The sequence below is a fragment of the Podarcis erhardii genome, assembly GCF_964252035.2.
Source record: "Podarcis erhardii genome assembly, chromosome: 6".
Classification (NCBI taxonomy): domain Eukaryota; kingdom Metazoa; phylum Chordata; class Lepidosauria; order Squamata; family Lacertidae; genus Podarcis; species Podarcis erhardii.
The window spans coordinates 15,201,371-15,227,973 of record NC_138510.1 but is presented as its reverse complement, the minus strand read 5'-3'; the positions used below and the strand labels follow the sequence as shown (position 1 = coordinate 15,227,973).

At 44.8% G+C, this 26,603-nt stretch overlaps 1 protein-coding gene across 1 annotated transcript; it reads left to right on the top strand.

Moving 5' to 3' along the window:
* Nucleotides 1-1,035: 1,035 nt before the first annotated feature.
* On the top strand, nt 1,036-14,572 carry PCK1 (phosphoenolpyruvate carboxykinase 1). Its single transcript, XM_081868212.1, is given in 11 exon segments — nt 1,036-1,421; nt 1,905-2,197; nt 3,156-3,337; nt 3,602-3,676; nt 3,679-3,804; nt 4,490-4,677; nt 5,845-6,007; nt 8,257-8,481; nt 8,578-8,709; nt 11,607-11,702; nt 14,050-14,572. Coding segments are annotated over 10 exon segments (1,866 nt in total). The 5' UTR covers nt 1,036-1,421; nt 1,905-1,973; the 3' UTR covers nt 14,505-14,572.
* The last annotated feature ends 12,031 nt before the right edge of the window (nt 14,573-26,603 follow it).

The window sequence follows — 26,603 nt, the reverse complement described above, 5'->3', positions numbered from 1 at the left end:
GGTGGACAGGAGTAGGGAGAGCCACTGGCTGAGGAAGAGTGGGGTGGGGGGATCACACCGCCTCTGGTACCACGATCTTGGTGGGGTGCCATCGTGGCTGCCCTCCCCGCGCTGGGCGTCATGCCCCTTTGGGCGGTGTGCCATGCCCCTGGGACGTGCGCCAGCCATGCCCCCGCCTGCTCTCCACCCCCGGTGCTGGAGCATGAAGCTCCGCCACTGTGGAGAGGACACATGATTGCATGACCTCCTGCCACCCAGGCCCCACATTCAGGAGGACATGAAGAAAGTACTCTAGTCCCACAGCTCTTTACAGTAGATAGAAAGTAACTGAGCAGTGGGAGGAAAACAGGTACTTGCAACTATCCACAGAAGACATAAATGGGCTCAGATCTGTGGTCATGTCCACATCATGCATTTAAAGTGCATGGCTTGCCCCAAAGAACCACGGGAACTGTTGTCTATTGAGGAACTGTTTCTCCATGAATTCCTTGAGAGGAAGCCAGCCCCTCTCAATGTATGGTATGGATGTCACCTGTGCCAGATATCTGGAATCCCCCTTTGGCTAGAGATCAAATTCAGCTTTTGGGGTATGTCCCTGCCATGCACAAAAGTAAAAAGAAGAAAAAGAGGAGGCCTTCGTGAAAGCAAAGCCAAGGCCAAGTAGAACGGAAGCATCTTTATAAGGAACTTACAAACCTGACTCTCCCAGCCAAATTAAAACTTTCCCATTCATACGGGATATCATGGGAACTGGTATGTGTGAACTGAATGCAAATGGTGTTCCTTTCCTCTCCCTCCGATTGCTATTCAGACCTGCTCTTTTCCCCCATGCCAAGGGAAATTTCCAAAAGCGAGTAAACACCCCTGGGGCGAGCCTGCAGCGAGCAGTTGCTGTGACTACGAAACCTGCTTTTCTATCTGTTGCACACATAACTGCCCTCTGAGCCTCGGCTTCTGCAACCATCCGGGGTGGGTGGGTGGGTGTGCTCAGCCTTTCGCTTGCATTGAGAAATGGCAACCGTTCTTTTTCTTTCTTTCTTCCCTTCTTTCTTTGTTTTGCAACAGGGACAGAATGAGGCCAAAGGTTGACCTAGCCAGGATATTTCGTAAACTGGCTTGAACGGCGCGCAAGCACTCATTAATGGAACCAGTTAACAGATAAGCTATTGGGGACTGCTAGTTCGCTTCTGAGGACACCCATCTAGGCAACGAGCCAGAAGACACGTTTCCATGCCGTGACGTCAGAGGCGAGCCTCCAGACGGTGGGATGGACTGCGACCCAAGAAGAGTACTTAAGCAAGGAAGCTGCTTTCTGGAAGACCAGAGGTTTGGGACAGAGCTTGTCCCTAAGCAACACCTTACTGCTTGAAAGAACCTGCGAAATCCTCTCCGAGCCTGAGAACAGAGGCAGCTCCGAAAAGGTAAGTATATAACTTGCATTCACTTCTAACCTTGATATAGACACTTTCAGTTTCAGATGACCTCTTGTTTCTCAATCTGATGCTAGGTGCTTCTTGATCATGAGGAAGGGCTGTAGAAGTTGAAGAGCACCTGCATTGAATGCAGAAGATCTCAACCTGTGGGAGTGACTGACTGCCTGAAACCCTGGTGAGCCACTTGCCATCGGTGTAGACCAGTGTTTCTCAACCTGCGGGTCCCCAGATGTTGTTGGACTACAACTCTCATCATTCCTAGCCAGCATGACCAGTGGTCAAGGATGATGGGAGTTGTAGTCCAACAACATCTGGGGACCCACAGGTTGAGAACTGCTGATGTAGACAATACTGAGATGATGCTCTGACTCAGCATAAGGCAGCTTCCTATGTTCCGATCACTGCAAGTATTTTAAACTAAGCTTTCCAACCCAGATCTGTTACACTACATACTGTCTCTCCCCCCCCCAGCCCCCTTCCAGCTTGCAATTCCTATTACGAACCCCCAACCCCGAGCCTTGTCCTTGCAAAGAACAGGCGATGCCATCCCAGCCGCGGGCACAGAGAAGTGTCACCCCAAAGTTCGTCCAGGGAGACCCGAAGAGCCTGGCGCCAGATGTGAGGGACTTTGTTGAAAGCAACGCTGAGCTCTGCCAGCCGGAAGCTGTCCACATCTGCGATGGCTCAGAGCATGAGAACAAAAGGATCTTGGAGCTCATGGTGGAGGAAGGCATGATTAAGAAGCTTGGCAAATATGAGAATTGGTAAGTGGGGTGTGTTCTGTGCGTATTTGTGTGTGCATGCCGCTGTAGTGAGGATGAGATGGGATCCCATCAGCAGCTGCTGTTTGGTCTGCCTTAAGCCTGGGGTTTGTTGATACCATCAGTTTTAATGTCCCTACTTGCTAGTTTAATAGAGTGCTGTGCTCAGTGTTTCAACGTAATCGCTCCAGCCTCGCTGATTTATTTTGCTAAGCAGATGGCAGGTTAGTGGTCCAGGATGATCAGGAGATGTTTCTTACCTGGGACCTAATATTTAGAGAGAGGGAGGGAAACAGCTGGGGAGTTTTGGGAGTGGGGAAGCTTGGGAAAGGTGGCGCATCCTACAACCTCCATCTAGAGTAGGTGGGAGACCTGTGGTCTTCCAGATGTTGTTAGACTGCAACACCAATCAGCCCTCACCAGCATGGCAATGTTCAGGGTTGAAGGGAACTGTTGTCCAGCTACATCTTGAGGTTCACAGGATCCCCACCCCAGTCTAAAGGGAGGAGCAGGGGTGTGTGGGTGGGTGTTTGAGAGAGAGAGAGAGGAGCTGTGTTGTAAATAATAGTCCTTTCATACTCAAATATCATAGTATGGTAGAGTTGTACTGGAATCTTGTAATTATTAATATCAGGCAGAGCAACCCAGAAACTTTTGTGCCAGACTGGATTGGGTCTCGCCGGATGAAGATGGAGCTCACTTTCCCACCAGCTGCCTGCCAGGCATGTGGGTTAGTGGAAGTGTTGCTGGAAATCCACAAAACAAGGCTTTCCAGGAAAAGGAGCCAGGTTGGCAGAGCAATCTCCCTGTTTCCCCCACTTTTGCCTCAGCTCCCGTGTGCCACAGGGCTGCAGATACGGCGGTGGCTCCTTTGCTCTGCAAAGCTACACCAGGCAGGGAAGGCGTTCAGGTTGTTTCCTATATAGCTGAAGTGCAGGTGTCCTGCTCCTTCTCTCCACAGCTTTTTGGCTCGTACAGATCCGAGGGATGTGGCCAGAATCGAAAGCAAAACTGTCATCGTCACTCAGGAGCAGCGAGACACCATCCCGATCCCGAAGAGTGGGGTGAGCCAGCTGGGAAGCTGGATGTCTGAAGAGGACTTTGAGAAAGCCTTCAGCGTTCGATTCCCTGGGTGCATGAAAGGTGCGAGAGTTTTCTCTATCGCAATGCCAAATTCCTGCCCTCGAGTTTAGATAATCGTCCTCCTGTGCAAAAGAGGATTCCTTCTAATGTTTTGAGTGCAGAAAAAGTTAGCCTCCCCTGTTTTTCAAAATACCATCTAAAATAAAAGGAGAGAAGAGAGGGTTTGGGGTGGTAAGGAGACATGTAAGGTACAGACTCCCAGCTTATGTTTACAGTGGTCTTGGTTGCTGTTTTGAAATCCTTTTTTCGGCTTCTCTTTTGCAGGGCGCACCATGTATGTCATCCCTTTCAGCATGGGGCCCATTGGTTCCCCTATATCCAAGTTTGGGATTGAGCTGACAATTCTCCTTATGTGGTGGCCAGCATGAGGATCATGACTCGGATGGGAACGTCTGTCCTAGAGGCCCTGGGCAACGGGGAATTTGTGAAATGCCTCCATTCAGTTGGGTGCCCTTTGCCATTGAAAAGTAAGCCATTCTCAGTGCAAAGTCTTCGTTACTTTATGGTCCTGGATGCTTTGCTATACAGGGTTGCCAGGCAGCTCGTCATCCCGATGGACCAGAAATTGCTCACTGAAGATGCTTTGGAACAGCTGGGTTTCTTTTTAATGTTCTCCCAGATCTTGCTTCTGCAGATTCAGTGCCATCTGGTCTTACAGAAAATGGAGAGAGTTTTGCCTACCTCTCTATCAAACAGAATGTTTCAAGAATTAACTGTTTTCCAAAACCACTAGTTGCTGATATTGCTGCTGTTAGCTGTGCAGACAGCACTATAGTGACACCTAGTGCTGGAAAACAAACATTGAAATTAAGTTTTGGTACAGTAAGACTGCCTGCAGGGGTTACATTCTGGGGATCGTGCCTAAAGCTAAAATCACATACAGTCAAAACGCATTGGATTCAAAGGCAGGTGGGATTGCCAAAATCATTTTCCCCAGAACTCCACCCCCTTTTATATTTATATATATTTTTGCCACATGCATAAAGCTGAATGCGCACAAGTTGTGGGCTTATTGTGTACCAAACAAAAGTAAAATAAATAGGCATGTGGTCCAGTTTTAAAAGGATGCATCTTAAAAGAAGGAGAAGGTTGCACTTTTATCCAGGTCACCAATCCCAATAAATAACGTGTTTTGCTTAATTTCTTTCGTAGAGCCTCTGGTAAATAACTGGCCCTGTAACCCAGATCTGACTCTGATTGCTCACATCCCGGATCACAGAGAGATCATTTCCTTTGGAAGCGGCTATGGAGGAAATTCCCTCCTGGGAAAGAAGTGCTTTGCTCTCCGGATCGCCAGCAGGATCGCCAAGGAAGAGGGCTGGCTTGCCGAACACATGCTGGTAGGGGAAAGTTTTAACAATAAATGTGTTGCTTGCACTGGTGCTGTTGCAACCGAAGGCACAGTGAACGGCAGTAAACGCCTTCATTTCTATGGAACAGGAAAGAGCTTGAAGGCATGGGTGGAATGCCCGCAGCTAAAAAAATCATGGCTCAGCAGTGAGATCCTTCAATTGGTGACACTTGGCAAGTCACTCTCACTCAGCCTCAGTTCTCCATCTGTTAAATGGAAATAATCATATTGAGTAACCTTGAAGTTTTTTGGGAATGTTTGAGATTCTCTGATTTTCCCTAGTCTTAGGACATACGTGTTGTTATATGCCATAAGGAGAGAAGGGCAGGAGGAAAGCAGACCTCTATTTAATCTTATAGGGGTTCTTATACAGGGGCTCTCTCTTCATATAGGGACTAGATCAGAGCCTGTTCAATAGTAGCAGTAATATATTTAAATACAGAAAACCTATGTGTAGTGGCTGGAGTGTTGGGCAGGTCCAAAATCCTCAGTCAGTGGGCCAGTGATTCTCTGTCAGCCTAAACCCGCAGGGTTGTTGTGAAGGCAGCCAAGGGGAGAGCACTGGGGACTGCCCTGAGCAGAGCAGAATGCTAAATACCCAAACAGAGACTAAATGGGGTTGAGAAGTCCATATTCTCCAGGGATTGCAAATTGTGCACAATTTTACCATGTTCTAAAATCAAATATTATATTTCCTCCATGACATTTCAGAACTTCACTTGGTAGCTTTGCTCTTCAGTTTGAAAAAGTCCCGCAGTGGTTCAGAGATTAGCTGGTTTATTACTTATGCTTTGCAGTCGTTAATATTACTGTTTTGGCCTGAATATAAGCTTCACTCCTGCTCCCCTCCAAATTCTGAACTCGAAAAGTTAAAGTGTCGCTTAAATCCACGACCTTACTCTGACACTTACGAAAATTGGCTTTTACAAGATCGCTGCTGAAACAGACATACAGTAAAACAGAACGGGTGTGAGTGCCTGTGGGATTTTAAGGGAGCGGCTTAAATTCGGGTATTGTCTTTTTTTCTCTCCCCCTCCCCCATGAATTTTAAAGGTGTGGCTTATATTTGGGTGCAGCTTATATTTGGACCAATATGGTATTGTTGTCAGCTGCATGGCACTCCTTAAGAGAGCGGGGTTTTTTCTCCCCTAAATAGATATTGGGTATCACAAATCCGGAAGGTGAAAAGAAATATTTTGCTGCAGCCTTCCCAAGTGCTTGTGGAAAAACCAACTTGGCCATGATGAACCCAACTCTGCCAGGGTGGAAAATCGAGTGTGTTGGGGATGATATTGCTTGGATGAAATTTGATGACCAAGGTAACCTCTTTAGCATCCAAGTGGGGATTTAGCCAGGGATGTTGATGTTCCAGAGCTGTTTGATATCAGTGGTTGAAACCAGCAGTTGAGCCAATAGCAAAAGTTGGGTGAGGTAGACAGTTTCTTCGTCCCATCTGGTATGGGGCAGGAGCCACAGTTTCTTGTTGGCAAACTCAATATGACCTCGCTATGGTGAAACAGCCTTCTGATCTTTCAACGGCTTTCCAGGCCACGTGTTACCATGACCCCGTAAAACTTGATCAAATATGCATTGGCTGCAACATGGACGCATGTTGAAAGAACCATGTATCTGGTTCACCATGTCAATGCAGTGAAGACCACTTCACTGAATAAAAAAATGCACTGATAATGTTTGTGTGAACAGACTGTACTTGCTGTCAGGAAAGCCTGGTGTCAGATGATGGAAGAACAGATATTTTCCTACTCACAACCTCCGGTAGTTAGGGGCACTTGCTCTAGCTTGTTTCTGAGGCAGATTTCACACATGCTTCTCAAATTATTTTCATTTTTACACCCTCTCTTCCTCCCACATGTAACAAGAAATGCAGCATTAAGTATATTTGTATTGGGTTCTTAAATAATCTGGTAGCGGTTCAGAAATGTGGGATAGCTCAGTCGGCAGAGCATGAGACTCTTAATCTTTGGGTTGTGGGTTCGAGCCCCACGTTGGGCAAAAGATTCCTGCATCATGGGGGGTTGAGCTAGATGAACCTCAGGGGTCCCTTCCAGCTCTATGACTCACAGTGGCATTTTGAACTTCTCGCATTTTTTGTGGCCCCTGCGTTTGAAGCGATCAAATGAAATGCATTTTGACCCTCCCTCCCATCACTTTTCCAATACAACTGTACCCACTTTGGAATGGCTTGTTCTTACATTTCTCCGCCCCCCCCCCAATAATTTTTATTAATTTTTTCCAAATGTCTTAAACACAATACAGCTTAACAATATTATTCTCCTTTCAATCTATATCTTATCCGAATTAACTTCCCTCCACCCCTCTTCTGGCTTCTCTACATTGCTCTTACTTAAGCATGATTACAATATATGTTGTTGTCGTTTAGTCGTGTCCGACTCTTCGTGACTCCATGGACCAGAGCACGCCAGGCACTCCTGTCTTCCACTGCCTCCCACAGTTTGGTCTAACTCATGTTAGTAGCTTCGAGAACACTGTCCAACCATCTTGTCCTCTGTTGTCCCCTTCTCCTTGTGCCCTCCATCTTTCCCAACATCAGGGTCTTTTCCAGGGAGTCTTCTCTTCTCATGAGGTGGCCAAAGTATTGGAGCCTCAGCTTCAGGATCTGTCCTTCCAGTGAGCACTCATGGCTGATTTCCTTCAGAATGGAGAGGTTTGATCTTCTTGCAGTCCATGGGACTCTCAAGAGTCTCCTCCAGCACCATAATTCAAAAGCATCAATTCTTTGTCGATCAGCCTTCTTTATGGTCCAGCTCTCACTGTATATGTACATATACAATATATACATATATGTATATATATACTCTGGCTTCTCCTCAGATCGTATAAATCTTTCGCCTTTTGTTCTTACATTTCAAAGCCCTTCATGAAGAACTGCCTGTGTGTGCAGAGTCTTGTCAGTTTCACCATTGCTGAGAAAACCAGCAACCCACTCACCCACTCTTTTTTCCTGTCACCCTTCCTTCTCCTGCTTCAGGATGTGGAAAGAGAGCGAATATATTTTTAACCCTCCTGTAAAACCATGTACCATGTTCATTGTTACAAAAAGAAACAGATAAGGCTTTCTCCTAACTTCGAGATTTATTTTTTCCCCTCGAGGGTGGCAATTAGGAAAAAAATAGCAGTGGTTTAGGTTCGAAGGATACCTACAGTATGACATTGCATCCAAGTTTAGCCCCATGCAAGATAAGCAGGTGGGGAAATATTGTCTCCTGCAGAGCAGTGACATTTAAAGAGGGAATATCTCAGAAACCCCTGTAGTATCCATTAATTGATGCAGGGAAGGATCCCAAGTGAGTGCTAATTAGAGCGCTTTAAAATGCATTTGCAGTTTTGGCATAACCAGATGGGAACCATCAGCAGTGGCTCCAAAGTTGAGAAGCCTGAAAATAGTATTTGTGAGCGGAGGAGCAGAAGAGTTTTGTTAAAGCATTGGAAAGGATTGAATGAGGAATGGGTGTGTATTGGGGAGGTGGGGAGTGACTGAAGCAGAGACAAGGTCTCCGAACCTCACACTGCTTCTAAAATTCCCCAGGTAACCTCAGAGCCATCAATCCAGAGAATGGCTTCTTCGGAGTGGCTCCTGGGACGTCAGTGAAAACAAACCCCAATGCTATGAAGACCATACGGAAGAACACCATCTTCACCAACGTGGGAGAAACCAGTGATGGAGGCGTGTACTGGGAAGGCATGGAAAAGCAGTTTGCGCCCGGGGTGATGCTCACTTCGTGGAAGAACAAGGAATGGACAGCCACGAGCGGTACAATTAACTCCAGTTAATGGCTCCCTGTTTCTTTTTTCCCCGTTGCATTTTCGGTTAATGGTGCCACTATAAATATCTGTTATATTTGCACAGGGGAACCTTGTTCCCACCCCAATTCCCGGTTCTGCTCTCCTGCCAACCAGTGCCCCATTATCGACCCTGCCTGGGAGGCTCCAGAAGGAGTGCCAATCGAGGGGATCATATTTGGAGGACGGAGACCTGAAGGTAAGAGTCTCAAAAGGGGGCTATCTGTTCTATTTAATTATTATTATTATTATTATTATTATTATTATTATTATTATTATTATACCACACCCATCTGGCTGGGCTTCCCCAGCCACTCTGGGCGGCTTCCAAAAATATTAAAATACTGTAATACATCAAACATTAAAAGCTTCTTTAAAAAGGGCTGCCTTCAGATGTCTTCTAAAAGTCTGGTAGTTGTTCTCTTTGACATCTGGTTGGAGGGCATTCCACAGGGAGGGCACCACTACCAAGAAGGCCCTCTGCCTGGTTCCCTGTAGCATGGCTTCTCACAGTGAGGGAACCGCCAGAAGGCCCTCGGTGCTGGACCTCAGTGTCCGGGTAGAATGATGGGGGTGGAGACGCTCCTTCAGGTATACAGGACCGAGGCCGTTTGTGCTTATTTGCTGCATTTACATAGGATGCCCATACAAAAATTACCTGGGTATCTTTTAGATGTTACAATGGAACCTCGGTTCCCAAATGTTTTGTTCTCGAACGCTGAAAACCTGGCAGTAAATGCTTCTGTTTTCAAACGTTTTCCGGAACCCGCACATCCGACGCAGCTTCCGCTGAGTGCAAGAAGCTCTTGCAACCAATGGGAAGCCATGCCTTGGTTTTCGAACATTTCAGAAGCCGAACGGGATTCCAGAATGGATTTCATTCAAGAATCGAGGTACCACTGTACCACCAAATACACAGTGTTGCATCAGGTGTAAATTCTTTTTCAAACTATCATGAAATCCATTTTTTTTATTATTATTACAAAAATATAAACCAATAAATAAATGCCAAGGTGAGGGTGAAACCTGGGTACATGGCTCCCATTTTTTGTATTTTTGGCTATGAATCTGGGATATGAATCTCGGGATGTGAATCTATGAATTTCAATTTTGCTCAGTTCCTAATTTTTCCAGACTTCAGTTCTCATTTCTGCATCTGTTTACATTTATTAAAAATAGTCCTCATGAAAGTTAATTAGCAGCTTAGTGACTGTTTCACTTAATAAAATGCATTTCGGCACGTTATTTTCACCAACATGTGCACACACTAACAGACGTGATGATTTTTTGCACGCATTTTTATTTGCAGAACTGAATCGCAAAATTCAGCAAAGTGCAGTTTCCAAAGAATAGCTGTGTTTTGGTCTGCATATAGTTTGGGGAAGTGTGCATTAGGTATGTCCGCATTAAAAATACTAGCCAGACTAAGTTTCTGCTCCATCCCTGGTGTAGAGTAATGCCTAAGCTCCAATCCATGAGGATGTGTCAGGATGCTGGGAGCACACACAGCCTCTTTAGTGAGGAGGGACCAGGGAAAGTGGCAAATGCTCACCACCCGCTGGACCCTCTTGCTACCCTTGTCGCTGCTCAACAGTTGCTTTAAAGAGGCAGAGGCCATTGGTAACCTAAACGTCCCTCCCTGACTCCTTGTATCTTAAGATAGCCTAGCCTCTTGATTGAACTGTTTAAGATCTGAATGGGTTAGATAAACCACAAGAAGGAAGGATGCGCCGTAATCCGAAACTCACTCCTGCTGCTGCAGTGTTGGAAAGCATCAAAATTCATTATGTGTGGCACTGCCAACCTTTAAATCAGGGTGGTCTAGCCTGCAGGTTGCAAGAAGCCTATGAGGCCCTTATTGGCGACCCTCAGCAATGTTAAAGAAGAGACTAGATTCAGGTAGGTAGCTGTGTTGGTCTGACGCAGTCAAAAAAAATAATCAAAAAAGCTTATACCCAAAACTACTTAATTGGTCTCTAAGGTGCTACTGGACAATTTTTAAATTTTTTTTAAAGAAGAGACATTAAACATGAAGCATAATTATCTATTTTTGTGCAATGCGCATATAACTGTGTATTAAATTTGTTTCATAGTTAAAGATATTAAATCTAATAATTGCATATTTAATTACATATATATAATTATATATATTACAGTCATACCTCGTGTTGCGTCTGCTTCATGTTGCGTCTTTTCATATTACGTCCTGCGGCAACCCAGGAGTACCGGAACGGGTTACCTCCAGGTTTTGCCACTCACACATGCACAGAAGTGCTAAATCGCGCTTCGCACATGTGCAGAACTGCTAAATCGCACCACGCACATGCACAGAAATAGCACTTTGAGTTGTGGGTATTTCACGTTATAGACGGGCCTCTGGAACGGATCCCGTCCATAACACAAGGTGCCACTGTAATTGTGTACAGTGGTACCTTGGGTTACATACGCTTCAGGTTACATTCGCTTCAGGTTACAGACTCTGCTAACCCAGAAATAGTGCTTCAGGTTAAGAACTTTGCTTCAGGATGAGAACAGAAATCGGGCTTTGGCGGTGCGGCGGTGCGGCAGCAGTGGGAGGCCCCATTAGCTAAAGTGGTGCTTCAGGTTAAGAACAGTTTCAGGTTAAAAATAGACCTCCGGAACGAATTAAGTACTTAACACAAGGTACTGTATATTAGCACAAGGTAACACTGTATATTAAATACAGTGGTACCTCGGTTTTCAAGCATCTCAGAAGCCGAGTGTTTTTGTTTTCAAACGCCAAAAACCCAGAAGTAATTGCTTCTGTTTTCAAACACGCTTCAGAAGTCAAACAGTTTCCACTGCATGTTTTTCAGTTTTTCTAATTGAACTTGCAGCTGGTCCTTTGCGCCTCAGTTTTCGAACATTTCGGAAGTCAAACAGTCTTCTGGAACGGATTACCTTTGAGAACCGAGGTACCACTGTAATGCTAAATATATTGCAAACACTGATGTGGAATTTTAATTCAGTGTGTGCGGCCCACGGGCTCTGTGTCAAAGTACTCCAGCTGCCCATTTGGTATGGAAAGTTGGACTGCCCTGCTCTAAATATTACAGCTGTTCCTGTTCTCCCCAGGTGTGCCTCTGGTCTACGAAGCCCTTAACTGGCAGCATGGAGTATTCGTAGGTGCAACGATGAGATCAGAAGCAACAGCTGCCGCTGAACATAAAGGTAAGTCAGGCTATAATAACGCTTCTGCATTTAAATAGCCCGTCTCATTATTTTCACCTGGAAATTGCTGACACTTAGTTGCTGGAACCTATTTCCTTTCTTTCTTAGTGTGAATATATTGATGGCAGTGTAGCCGTTGTGAGTAATTAGGGCTGGTGAAAAGATCTTATGGTTCCAAGGTCTAGAGAGATTTGCAATCTACTAGTTTAGGGGTGCGAGGCAGAGACTTAATGACGTTGCTTCTTCGGTGTTTGTGAGAACCAAGTTACTCATTGGCAGCCTATTAGCCAAACTTTGCTCTCCCCCAGTTGTTGTCCCACACAGGCAAAAGGATTTGGGGCTTGCCAGTAGTAGGTTTTCGTGCAAATTTGGACTGGGGTGTTGAAACACACACTCCTTTTTGTTGTGGCCCTCTGGCAAAACTTATCTGTTGATCGGACACCTAAAATAATAGCTTATTTGGCTGCATGGTAGCTCTTAAGCGCTGACATCTTGGTTCATGAACCAACCCCAGAAACTGGTGTATCCAGACCAGTTTGGAGGAGAGAGTTGCTGTTCTTTTTCTTTTGCACGATCCAGACAAAGCTAAAAATGCAGACGACCCTGAAATAAATTAAGATGTCTTGTATATTTTTAATTCTCGTTGAGTTCAGCTGGGAATAAGTAGGTGCGACATTGTGAGGTTCTGTCTTTATGCGGGGGGGGGGGGGGGCTGACGCAGAGCCTCAGAGACTGCAGCCCTGGTCTGGCCATGGTCTCAGGGCCCAGATAAGCTTCTGGTTTCAGTCACCTGCTCAGTGCTCTTTTGCTTTGGATCGCATCCTCTGTTCTGCCTGGGCAGCCCAAAATGCACCCGGGTGGCAGCTCATTGGACCCCTGCTTTGTTTGCTTTGTGCAAGGCTGCCCGTGCTGCAGACCCACCAGTAAGCTGAAACTGGTTTTGCTCATGACAAGCATTTGGATTAAGCCATTAACACTGTACCAATGCACATGGCTATGCCTGCTTCTGTTTGCAGTAGTCAGCTTATGCCAGGAGTCAGCAAACCTTTTCAGCAGGGGGCCGGTCCACTGTCCCTCAGACCTTGTGGGGGGCCGGACTATATATATATATATATATATATTGGGGGGGGGAATTAACAAATTCCTATGCCCCACAAATAACCCAGAGATGCATTTTAAATAAAAAGACACATTCTACTCATGTAAAAACACGCTGATTCCCGGACCGTCCACGGGCCGGATTTAGAAGGCAATTGAGCCAGATCCAGCCCCCGGGCCATGGCTTATGCTTTGCCTATTTAGCAGTAGCAGTTCGTTAGGGGAGGAGTACCAGCCTTCATCTCAAACAGCCTTCGGCAACTAGGTTTCTTTAGACTGCACCTCCCATCAGCCCCTGCCATCGCAGCTCCAGAGTTGCTTACACCTTGACTCCTTTGGGATCGGGTTGGTTTCAAGGGCAGAGTTTTGGTTGCCTCATTACAAGTTGCCTCATTCTGTGTGGGAAGCAGCCATGGTCCAAGTCAGACCATTAACCCATTAAGCTCAGCATTGCCTTCTGGTTTTTGTTTTAGTCTGCACTGACTTTTTAATTAATTAATTTATTTTACATTTATATACTGCCTTTATCTTCCCAAGGAGCTCCATGTGCTGTACATGGTTCTCCTCCTACCTGTTTCACCCTCACAGCAACCCTTTGAAGTAGGTTGGGCGAAGAGATGGTGACGGGCCTAAGGCAGGGGTCAACAAACTTTTTCAGCAGGGGGCCGGTCCACTGTCTCTCAGACCTTCTGGGGGTCCGGACTATATTTTGAAAAGGAAAAAAAAAATGAACAAATCCCTATGCCTCACAAATAACCCAGAGATGCATTTTAAATAAAAGGACATATTCTACTCATGTAAAAACACCAGACACGCCCCACAAATAACCCGGGGATGTATTTGAAATAAAAGAACACATTCCACTCATGTAAAAACATGCTGATTCCCAGACTGTCTGCAGGCTGGATTTAGAAGGTGATTGGGCCAGATCCAGCCCCCGAGCCTTAGTTTGCCTACCCATGGGCCTAAAGTCACCTAGCGAGCTTCATGGCAGAGACGGGATTTAAACCGTGGTCTCCCAGGCCCTAGTCCAATACTCTAACCATTACGCCACACTGGATCTCAGGTTGACTGACTGAAATTGAACCTGGGCATACTTGGAATGGAACCTGGAACCTTTTGCATGCATAGCACTTGCTGTGTCACTGAACCACGATGGGCATTCCCCAGTCAAGCGCAGAATCGATGGTGCTCTGAATGTGGGCAAGAAAGACCCTCATAACACAATCTTTCCCCCCTCTCCCCACAGGCAAGATCATCATGCACGACCCCTTTGCCATGCGGCCTTTCTTTGGCTACAACTTTGGCCAGTACCTCTCGCATTGGCTTAGCATGGCGCACCGGCCTGCTGCAAAACTGCCCAAGATCTTCCACGTCAACTGGTTCCGGAAAGACAAGCAAGGGCGGTTCCTGTGGCCTGGCTTCGGCGAGAACTGCCGTGTGCTGCAGTGGATGTTCAACCGAATTCGGGGAGATGTGAGTGCGCAGCTGACAGCCATCGGCTACGTCCCTGATGACACGGGCTTGAACTTGAAAGGCCTGGAAGGTGTCAACACACAGGAACTGTTTGCCCTTTCCAGAGACTTCTGGGAGAAGGAGGTGGAAGAAATCAAGAAGTATTTTGAAGAGCAAGTCAATGCTGACCTCCCCTATGAGATGGAAAGAGAAGTTATTGCTCTGGAGCAGAGAATAAAGCAGCTGTAACTGATCAAAACCATATTTGTGGCTTGGTGTGAGAGGGGGAATGAAATAAATGCTCTCTTTTCTAGTGACCTTGTCTGGAAGCACACACACAAACACACAAAATGAATTAGGATGCAGAGCTATAACTTCTGTCGGCCAGTTGAAGTTCTCAGGCTTATCAGAAAATCAAGCTGATGCAGCCACGATCATCAAGCTGATCAGAGTTGATGCTTGATAAGCTTGTTTCCACCGTTACTGCTCTCGCAAGACAAGAAAGCTGCCCCACGATATCTGCAGTTCTCATGTAACGTCATAAATAATGAGGCAGACAGGGTGAGAGAGTCTTCCCTACCTAAACCTAAGCAGGTGAAAAGGAGTGACCATATTACTTCAACTGGACCTGGGAACATGGGCATAGCCAAGGGAGGGGGGAGCAGCTGCCCCCCTAAATCCTCAAAAAGTATTGAAAAGTATTACAAAAAATCTCAATTAACTGAGGTTCTGCCTGCCTCCTGTAATGCCCCCCCCCCACCAAGCAAAGCCCTGGCTACACCCATGCTTGGGAGCATCCCCTTGGGTTTAATTTCCAACCGTTATCTAAATTTCCAACATATTTGCTCATATGTTAGACTTTGTGTGTTTTTTATTTGAATCACATGCTCTCAGCGACTGTAGTCAATGCTCAATGTGTTATGCTTAATATCACTGGAAACTGCCCCTGTGACATCACTGCCCCTAGGTCTCGGCTTTGGGCCTTGAAATCTCAGGGTCTGGGGTGCTCTAGGGCTGGGAACCCTATGGAGGAGGAAAACAAGATGCAGCTACTCTAGCCAGGGTCCAGCACTACATTCTGAAAATTCAAGGTGTCAGACCCCCACCCCTTTCCAATTGACTAGCGCTGTACAGTGGTACCTCGGGTTAAGAACTTAATTGGTTCTGAAGGTCTGTTCTTAACCTGAAACTGTTCTTAACTTGAGGTACCACTTTAGCTAATGGGGCCTCCTGCTGCTGCCATGCAATTTCTGTTCTCATCCTGAAGCGAAGTTCTTAACCCGAGGTATGATTTATGGGTTAGCAGAGTCTGTAACCTGAAGCGTATGTAACCTGAAGTACCTGTAATCTGAGGTACCACTGTAAAGGTTTCAGAAAACCCAGATTCTGCAGTAAGAGGAAACACAGACAAATACATTTGTGGTCTAGGGATGATGGCTTCTGCAGGCAACCACCCAGCCTACAAATCTCGTTAAGGGCGGCTTCATGCAAGGTGCTGAGTAATGTGCAGGGTGGCGATAAGTTTATAGTGTAAGAGGAAGCCAGGGCCCCCTGCTTGTCCAGCTGCCTGCCACTCTGATTCCAGCCCATGACAGACAACCTGGGGCAGCTCCAAAGCCACTTAGCACAGCTGTGGAGACTGGCCAGGAGGAAACAGATGCTTGAATCGAGCCTTGTGTTTCTATTTGTTTTTTGGCAGGCCGAGCCCTGTGCATCCGTAATTGTTTGAGAGGAGGATACAGAGGCTGCAGCAGCTTCGGCGGTATCTGTTGATGGCTTTTCAAACGTGGCTTCGCCCTAGGCAGGAGGGGACTCAGGTGCGAGCAGACAGTAGGAGAGGCAGTAGTGGCATGGAAAACAAAGCCAGCTCCTTGGGTAGATGAGAATGTAGATAGCGAAAGACCAGGGCCGTATTTTGGTTTGATGATGCCCTAAGCTACTGAAGGTAATGGGGCCCTTTATATGTCCAGCTGTCCTTTGTCAACTAGCAGGCGGGACCCATTACTGACATAGGAGCCTGCACAACACAAAACACTGTTGCTGTATGTAGGTTTTATTTTATTTGTTTTTTATCTTATATTTTGGAAATCTACATCCAGTTTTTTCCTTTAAATTTTTTGGGGGGCCCATGAGTGTGGGGCCCTAAGCTATAGCTTATACAGTGGTACCTCTGGTTGTGAACGGGATCTGTTCTGAGCCCTGTTCGCAACATGAAAAGAACGCAACCCGCAGCGGAGCGTCTGCAAATGCACGGGTTGCGATTCACCCCGTCTGCGCATGTGTGTGACGTCATTTTGTGCTTCTGCGCATGTGCGAGCGGCGAAACCCAGAAGTAACCCTTTTTGGTACTTTCGGGTCACTGCGGGACGTAACCTGAAAGAACGTAACATGAAGCGGATGTAACATGAGGTATGACTGTGCATAAATCCAGCACTGCAAGAGACACTTAGCCTTCACATGGATTCGCTGAATTGAATTCGAAATTCATGAAACTGATCTATTAGACATCAAGATTGTTGTCCCTCTCTTTTTTTTGCCGACTCCAAAGAGCTAAACAATTAAACCCCTGTGTTGCAAACAAATATCGGTAATATCCAAAGGCAACACAATGACCAAGTACAACAATGCGAAGTCAATATAAACTCTTTACTGACTCCAAAAAGCTGGCAGTAACTGGGTGGCTTCCAAGGCAGGAAGACACAGAAAAATGCCACTCACCCAATTCAACTCTCTGACATGGATGTGGGTACTACAGCCAGCAAGGGGACTCCCACAATATCTGGGAGTTCCTAGTTATCATAGGATAATGCAAGGACAGAGGTCTTACTCTGAGCCTGAGGAATTCTGAGTCTCGCAAGTTTTCATAATGAGATCTGGGGATGCTTGTTGCTGGACCACAACTCCCATCATCCCTGAACACTGAGCATAATGGAAGCGGCTGATTCACAGAATCATAGAATTGGAAGGGACCCCAAGGGTCATCTAGTCCAACCCCCTGCAATGCAGGAATCTCATACTTGACAGGTGGCCATCCATCCTCTGCTTAAAAACCTCCAAGGAAGGAGAGGAGAACCGTGGGGGAGAAGAACCATGCAAACTGCCTTGAGCTCTGAGCTCCTGAGAGAAAGGGTGGGATAAAAATGGAATAGCAGGCAAAAAGAAAGAAATGGCAGCGTGATTGTGAATACCAGATGTTCAGAAAAAAGCCCATGACTATGAACATCCATGGGGCATCTAGCCTGCTGCCACTGTTGGAGACAGACACTGCCACTGTTGGAGACAGACACTGTCTGCTTTTTAAGATGCTGTCTAGGTTTGTCATTGCTTTTCTCCCAAAAAGACACCTGCTTCTTGGGAGAAAACCAATGACAAACCTAGACAGCATCTTAAAAAGCAGAGACATCACCTTGCCAACAAAGGTCCATATACAGTGGTGCCCCGCAAGACGAATGCCTCGCAAGACGGAAAACCTGCTAGACGAAAGGGTTTTCCGTTTGGGAGGTGCTTCGCAAAACGAATTTCCTATGGCCTTGCTTCGCAAGAAGAAAATGTCTTGCGAGTTCCTGCAGGTTTTTTTTTCTCCCCCCCCCTTTTTCTAAGCCGCTAAGCTGCTTATCTGCTAAGCCGCTAAGCCGCTAAAAGACACTAAAAGCCGCTAAAAGCCGCTAATAGCGCTAATCCGCTAAGCCGTCAATGGGCTTGCTTCGCAAGATGAAAAAACCGCTAGACGAAGAGACTCGCAGAACGGATTATTTTCGTCTTGCGAGGCACCACTGTAGTTGAAGCCATGGTTTTCCCAGTAGTGATGTATGGAAGTGAGAGCTGGACCATAAAGAAGGCTGATCGCCGAAGAATTGATGCTTTTGAATTATGGTGCTGGAGGAGACTCTTGAGAGTCCCATGGACTGCAAGAAGATCAAAGCTATCCATTCTTCAGGAAATCAGCCCTGAGTGCTCACTGGAAGGACAGATCCTGAAGCTGAGGCTCCAATACTTTGGCCACCTCATGAGAAGAGAAGACTCCCTGGAAAAGACCCTGATGTTGGGAAAGATGGAGGGCACAAGGAGAAGGGGACAACAGAGGATGAGATGGTTGGACAGTGTTCTCAAAGCTACCACAATGTTTGACCAAACTGTGGGAGGTAGTGGAAGACAGGAGCGCCTGGCGTGCTCTGGTCCATGGGGTGACAAAGAGTCGGACACGACTAAACAACAACAACAACATATAAATGTTTATCACAAGTAATAAATAGCTAATCAATAGTTTGGCCCTGAGGTTAATCAATAGATTGGCCATTGGCCCATCTGTTCCAATATCATCTGCCCTGACCCCCTGGCAGAACTCCAAAATCTCTAGCGGGGTCCACACCTGCTAGCTATCTAAAAATCATTCAGTAAAGATTAACCTGGTACCTTATTGCGCATGAAACACATGCCCTTGTAGCAACAAGGCCAACCTTCCAATCTCTCCTTGTTTTTATCATGCTCTTCCTCGCCAGCCCTACTTGTTTTTGCATTTTCACTTTCCTCTTGGCTCATCTCCCTTAATTTGAAAACAGGAAAATGATTTCTTATACACCTGTTACAAAGCAAATCATTACTTTATTACAATAAGGATCATGCTTCATAAAGCAAGCCATGGAAAATTAAAGGCGGCCCCCTTTTTTTGGAAGAAAAAAAAATTCCTTTCCTTTGAAGAACTCATAGGAGCAAGTTGGCATTTGCTGCCTGTTGCGCAGTGCGAATAGCAAATTAACTCTTTGCAAAATGTCGTGATCCTGGGCAATAGATCTGAAGGCCTCTTCTCTCTACATTCCTCTTCCTAAATCCCTATCTCCCCAGAAAGTTTCAGATCTTTGCCTGCTCACAGTAAGAATGCAAACAGCAGGTCTCTAATTAAAAGGGAACGGAGCTTGCCTTATTAAGGTAAATAAAACATCAGAATTACTTACTCTGCTCTGTCAACAAAAAAATTGGAAGCATGGTTGCATGCATAAACAGGTACCCAAGTGATACTGTTTAATATTTATAACAAAATAATGCCCAGAGGATCAAATCAAGGTTGCGACACTCTGGGCAAAGTATAAACACATGAATAGGGGACAGCACAATTTGTATAAATTTGTATAAATACATTAAAGGGGAGGGGAATTGTGTACTAATTAAATGGGCCCAAGCCTGGAATAGACAGATCAAACCACAATCATTTTCCTGAAGGAAAACAGGAGACTTCTCAACCTGAGTTGACAACATTCAGGAAAACTCTCTCCATACCCTCCAACATTTCTCCAAAGAAAATAGGGACATCCTATTCCAAAACATCACCTTGCCGACAAAGGTCCGTATAGTTAAAGCTATGGTTTCCCCAGTAGTGATGTATGGAAGTGAGAGCTGGACCATAAAGAAGGCTGATCGCTGAAGAATTGATGCTTTTGAATTATGGTGCTGGAGGAGACTCTGGAGAGTCCCATGGACTGCAAGAAGATCAAAGCTATCCATTCTTCAGGAAATCAGCCCTGAGTGCTCACTGGAAGGACAGATCATGAAGCTGAGGCTCCAATACTTTGGCCACCTCATGAGAAGAGAAGATTCCCTGGAAAAGACCCTGATGTTGGGAAAGATGGAGGGCACAAGGAGAATGGGACAGCAGAGGACGAGATGGTTGGACAGTGTTCTCGAAGCTACAAACATGAATCTGACCAAACTACAGGAGGCAGTGGAAGACAGGCGTGCCTGGCGTGCTCTGGTCCATGGGACCATGAAGAGTCGGACACGACTAAACAACAATTCCAAAACAACAACAATTTTATTATTTATACTCCGCACATCTGACTGAGTTGCCCCAGCCACTCTGTGCTGCTTCCAGGATATATAAAAACATAATAAAATATTAAACATTTATAAACTTCCCTATCTAGGGCTGCCTTCTTTTCTCATGAGGTGACCAAAGTATTGGAGCCTCAGCTTCAGGATCTGTCTTTCCAGTGAGCACTCAGGGCTGATTTCCTTCTTGAATATTGGTATCTGAAGTAGTGTGCATGCACACGGAAACTTATACCCAAAACAAACTTAGCTGGTCTCTAAGAGGCTACTGGACAATTTTTAAATTGATTTTTTAAAAAAAGATTTTTCAAAGAAAGTTTTGTTAATTTTTTTTAAAAAAAATCTTTGCATTTATTTTGACTACGTCAGACCAACACGGCTACCCACCTGAATCTAGAATACTGAAGAGCTGGCATTCAAACTTAATTGATAATCTCTCTGACCCCTCCCATTCTCTGCTCTGGAACGACTTGCTGAAATGACACTACTTGGTGCACATTCAAATCAATAACGTCATAAATGTAAAAACTGGACTGCCATTAATGGTATTGGGGCAGGGGGTGCAACCTGCTGGACAAAATCACTGGTGATAATTTTATGATCCAACTAAGCTTTACACAGCTGTTCTTATGTCAATGAAAAATAGAAGAAATAGCAAAAGAAAGAAGGAAAGAAAGAAAGAAAGAAAGGGAAAGAAAGAAGTTCAGAGGAAAATACAAGACAGAGCCTTTGATGTGCTAATTAAGCTATTCAACCTGTCACAGTACACCATCTAAAAATAATAATAATTGCAATCATATTTTTTGCCTGCAGAGCAGCTTTGCAAAACTCAACATTTTGCTTTATCCTCATACCTCCACTAACAAATTAGTCTGGTAAAAGATATCTATAAACCGGCTCGGTGTCTCTGAAACAGCAGTCTGGGGAAAATAAATGCAAATACGAGACTAAATCTGGTTCCTGAAATCTTTACAGGTTTTGTGTTTTAGAAATGAAGCGTGCATGTTGTAAGAGAGGCCGGCTAGCATGACCCAATCGGTGGTCAGGATCATAATGACAATGAAAGTTTGGCTTCAATGACAGCTGAATCACAGGCTTCTGGTTACATGCAACAACTTTCATTACACACCAATGTCAGTAGCATTTATTTATTTTTAACCTGCAAAGGCACAGAGGGCCTTTCCGCACACCCCTTGAAAGCGCACCGTTCCCATTTTCCACATTTGTGCACATTTTGCACATTGTGGCCCTCTGTGCTTCCATATCGCAGGTGCTTGTTAACTGACTTCACATTCCATTGTAACAGGACCACCCATTCTGCTCATTTCGTTCTCAGGTCTCATAGAATCAAGTGTCATATTTCCCATTTTCATCCTCCTCTGAGGCCCTTCTTTGTGTGCCTCCCCCACAAGAGGGGCAACACGAGAACGGGGCCTTTTCTGCAGTGGCTCCCCTTTTGTGGAATGCTCTCCCAGGGAGGTCAGTCTGGCACCTTTTATAAATATTTAGGGAACAGGCAAAAATGTTTCTTTTCAGCCAGACATTTGGCTGTATATGTGATAAAGGGGAGCCATACCAGGATGAAGGAGTCCTTTTCATATAAAGCTGTTTCCCATACAATTTTTTTAACAGTAGTCTATGTTTACTCCTGACAGATTTCTCCAGGGTCTAACTATGATGTTTCTGACTGCTGAGAGTGGGTGAGTTATAAGCTCTTTATAATGTGAGTGGGCATTATGATCTTGGAAAATGTTCAATAGGGCCAGTTCTGGGGTGACTTCTAATGCCTGTTTCGTTATTTTGCTTATTTATTGTAGGACTGTTGTCTGTGACCTAGAAAAAAAGGGGAGGGGGGAGAAAGACACTGCACGTTCTTTTCTAATTTGAGAAAATATTTAATAAATTTTATTCCCCCCCAAAAAAACCAAAACCCCAATGCATTCAGCTGATTAACATTCTATGGCTTTTTAAAAATGTGTTGAGGAAGTTATTCATTAGTAGTAGTAGTAGTTATTTATTTATTTCATTTTGCATTTCTCATTTTGCATTTTTCCAGTCACCACCACCATCATCTTCTCTCTCAGTGGTGGGACAACTCTTGTTTTCAAAAGAGATTAACCCAGAGATTTTCCCCTTCTAGCACAATAAAATAATTGCTATTTATAAACAAATGTGCCTCATTTATGTGTGTAGGTGTTGGAACCTGTATATAAGGTCATACCCTTCTCTCCCCCCCCGCCCCCACCGGTTATTTTTCTGGGGTGATAAATAAACAAGCAAAGGGAACAAGTTTATTTGAAGTGAGTTCAGCCTCTGAAAACATGCAATCCATTTCACCAGATCCATGTATCAAGTTGTTGTGCCAGCAAACTTAGATAATGTGATATGCTGTTTAGACCTAAGTAATTTGCTAAAGGAAATTAATTCATCACTTTGATTAGCTCGGCGCTCACTTCAAATAGTAATTGGCAATCTTTTTCCTTTTTTCATCCGCCGGGTTATGCGTCCCCAGGTTCTTTTATATGGAAAGGATTTTGCAGAGCTGGCCAGCTACCTCCTGCCATAGATCACAAACCTTGATTAAACTTTGCAATCAAATTCAAATCTAAACTTTGCAGCCAATGATGGAGCGTTCCCATTAGGGAGAAGTTTAATAAGTAAGCAGTGCAGGCTTGCGGGCGGTTCTTAGAATAACTGCTGGCTTTATCAGAAAGCAAGCTTCCTGGATAGATGCACTGTAAGTTCTGCGTCCATACTAATAAAACAAAGTATTTGTAACGCATATGACTTATACGAAAGCATGAATAAAGGAGATAACACGGTATGTTAAAATCTGCTATAGTTAACTGAAATGGGCTGGCCTCTTTCCCCAGCTTGGTGCCCTCCATATATTTTGGACTACCACTGCGGTATTTTTAAAAAACGAGTCCATAAAAAGCCTCCATTCTTCTATAAAAAGTTTGTCTTGTTGATCTCTTAATTTTGCTGTCAGCTTTGCCATTTCTGCATAGTCCAATACTTTCAAAAGCCACTCCTCCTTCAAAAGCTACTTCTGCATGTTGATCATTACCAACATCCCAAGACGTTTTGCTTCTCGACATGAAGGACAAGACGTCTCCCTTGCAGCCTCTCTCTTTCTCTAGTTCTCCCTCCCTTTGCCCACTGCTTCTCTTCCTCCTCCCTTCCCCTCTGTATGAGGTATTGCCTACTCTAGGGTTACCAGATGTCCGCAGTTCCCGGGGACAGCCCCCAGATTTGCAAATCTGTCCCCGGGAAATGTGGCAGCGGCAGCCTCAGCAGCCCGGAGCCAGCCTGGTAACACAGTTGGCTCTGGCTGGCTTCAGGAGCTGCTCACTGCCGCCGCCACTGCCGAAGGGGAACCAGGGACGTCTGGCGGTACAGATCTCTTGCCCCCTTTGTTTTGACAGATTGGGGGAGGCTCGGGCAGGCGGGCGTTGCCCAGTTTTTTTAAAAAAACTCTGGGCATTTATGTTTCACAGGGTGCGAAAAAAGGGCTTTGCACCTTGCCTGGCAGAGAAACCGCATTCCTTGTGCCCCTCCTGGGCAACGGCCACCCGCCCGCGACTCCCGAACCTCCCCAGATCTGTCAAAACAAAGGGGGAAGGGTGCAGGAGATTGGGGAAGGCTCAGGAGTCGCGGGCAGGTGGCCGTTGCCCAATTTTTTAAAAAACTGTGCATTTATGTTTCACAGGGTGGGAAAGAAGGGCTTTGCACCTTTATGCAATACAGTGGTGCCCCGCAAGACGAATGCCTCGCAAGACGAAAAACTCGCTAGACGAAAGAGTTTTCCGTCTTTCGAGGTGCTTCGCAAGACGAATTTCCGTATGGGCTTGCTTCGCAAGATGAAACGTCTCGCGAGTTCTTGCAAGTTTTTTCCCTTCCCCCCCTTTTTCTAAGCTGCTAATAGCCGCTAATAGCGCTAATCCGCTAAGCTGCTAATAGCCGTGCTTCGCAAGACGAAGAAACCGCAAGACGAAGAGACTCGCGGAACGAATTAATTTCGTCTTGCGAGGCACCACTGTATGCATGTGTGCTTGGGCCCAGGGTCTTTTGCCTCACCATCCCCACTACTGACTCCCTGTTGCTACTCAGCTTCCCCAAAAAAAGTGTCCCTGGATTCATTGAAAAAAATCTGGTAACCATAGCCTAGTGGCTACAGCAAGGATGTTTCGTTGCTAGCTCTTCAGACGGAAAGCACTCACACCACCACTTAGCTGTGATGGCAGCAAATTAAAACACACTTTTTAAAAATTTAACTAAGGAAGAAACGGTAGATCTAGAGCAAAGGGTGGGAATAATGATGGCAAAAAAGGTAAAATACCTTGGGGTATGGATTACGGCTAAGAATATTAACCTGTTTAAAGATAATTATGAGACCACCTGGAAAAACATTAAGAAAGATTTGGAAATTTGGGACAGAATGAGACTATCCTTCTTAGGAAGGATAGCAGCTGTAAAAATGAACGTTCTACCTAGAATGCTGTTTTTATTTCAAACTATCCCGGTACTCAAAGGTCCAAAGCAATGCCAAGAATGGCAGAGAACCTTGGCGAGATACATCTGGCAGGGAAAAAGACCGCGAATTAAAATGAAAATATTAGTAGATAAAAAGGAAAGAGGGGGCTTTTCCCTACTGGACCTGAGTCTATATTATGAAGCGGCATGTTTATTGTGGTTAAAAGATTGGATAAGATTGGAAAACAGAGAATTACTAGATCTGGAGGGCTTCGACAACAGGTTCGGGTGGCACTCGTACCTGTGGTACGGAAAGGTGAAGGCACACAGGGGCTTCCTAAACCATATTTTTAGGGGTCCAATACTCCAGGTATGGGAGAGGAATAAAAATCTTTTGGAAAGGAAGACTCCTTGGTGGATTTCACCAATAGAGGTGTTGACTGTTAAGAAAACTAATATGGAAGAGAAGAATGCCACTTATGAAGAACTTATAACCAAATCAGAACAAGGTTTGAAACTTAGACCATACGAGCAGATAAAATCTTTTTTCACAAGTTGGCTACAATACCACCAGGTGAATGGTTTGTTAATGGAAGACAAAAAGAATTCAGGATTTGAAGATAAAAAATCTAGGTTTAGTGTGGAGGTAATAGAGGGAAAGAGTAAAACACTGTCTAGGATTTACGACATATTACTGGAGTGGTACACTAAAGACGAGGAGGTGAAGGAGGCAATGACAAAGTGGGCGATAGACGTGGGTTATAACATTGATTTTGAAAGGTGGTTAGAATTATGGAATAATAACACAAAGTTTACGGCGTGTATGGCACTGAGGGAAAATATGTGGAAGATGATATATAGGTGGCATCTTACACCTGTGAAACTAGCTAAAATCTACAGGTTAAAGAACAAAAGATGCTGGAAATGTGGGGAAGCAGAAGGCGATTTTTACCACATGTGGTGGTTATGTAATAAAGTGAAAAATTTTTGGGAACTAATATATAATGAACTTAAAAAAATTCTTAAATATACTTTTCCCAAAAAACCTGAAGCCTTTCTGCTAGGAATGTTGGGTAAAGAGATTAAAAAAGAAGACAAGAATATATTCCTCTATGCCACCACAGCCGCAAGAACTATGCTGGCACAAAACTGGAAAATGGAAACCATACCTAGTATAAGTGATTGGCAGGTTAAAATGGTGGAATACGCCGAACTTGCTAGATTAACGGGTAGAATACGAGACCAAGATGAGCAAAAATTTCATAAAAATTGGAGCAAATACTGGAAATTTGGCATCTGAATATAGACTGCATTTTTAATCAAGACTTATATTGGCTTATATCTTGATCAGGTTCCTAAATTAAATGGGCTTAGATTTTCAAATGTTTCATGCCAGGCAGAGAAAACCTTGGCCATTCTCCTAAGACAAGGGGGCCCCATTGATTTATAGTAGAAAAACAATTCTCAAAGTCATAAAAAGAGGAAATTAAAGGCTGAGAGCGAGGACACTGATCCTACATGATACAGAAGATAAAAAAGGCTGAGAAAACACCATTAGGAATGGGCAAATAGTAACATGATACCATGGGGCCTCTCTTAAACCTTGAGTTGTATTTTCAAAGGCCAGGAGCAAATGGGGAAAAACATTTAGCTAGAAGAAAAGAGAACATTTTTGAAAAGTCTTTTCTAAAGCTGTTTCTTAAACTGAGAGAGTTAAAAAAGGCAATAAATGTTGAGAAGAGCTAATGGGAGAAGCATCTAGCTGGCTGGGAAAGGAGGGGGAAAGGGGGAGGTGTACACTGAAGAGGCTTCTTTTAAAAGCTGTTTTACTGAGTTCCTTCCTTTTTACTTTGAAAAGCTTTATTCTTTTAAGAGGCTACCTATGATAAATGTATGAAATATATTAGCTTAAATATATTGGCTTAAATGTAATTATGCAAAGGATTTAAGAAATGCTAGATTCTTATTTCATAGAGTCATATTGCAATAGGAGACCAGAGGGGCAAATGAGCCTAGCCCCCCTGCCAGACAGAAGACGCCATCCAAGCA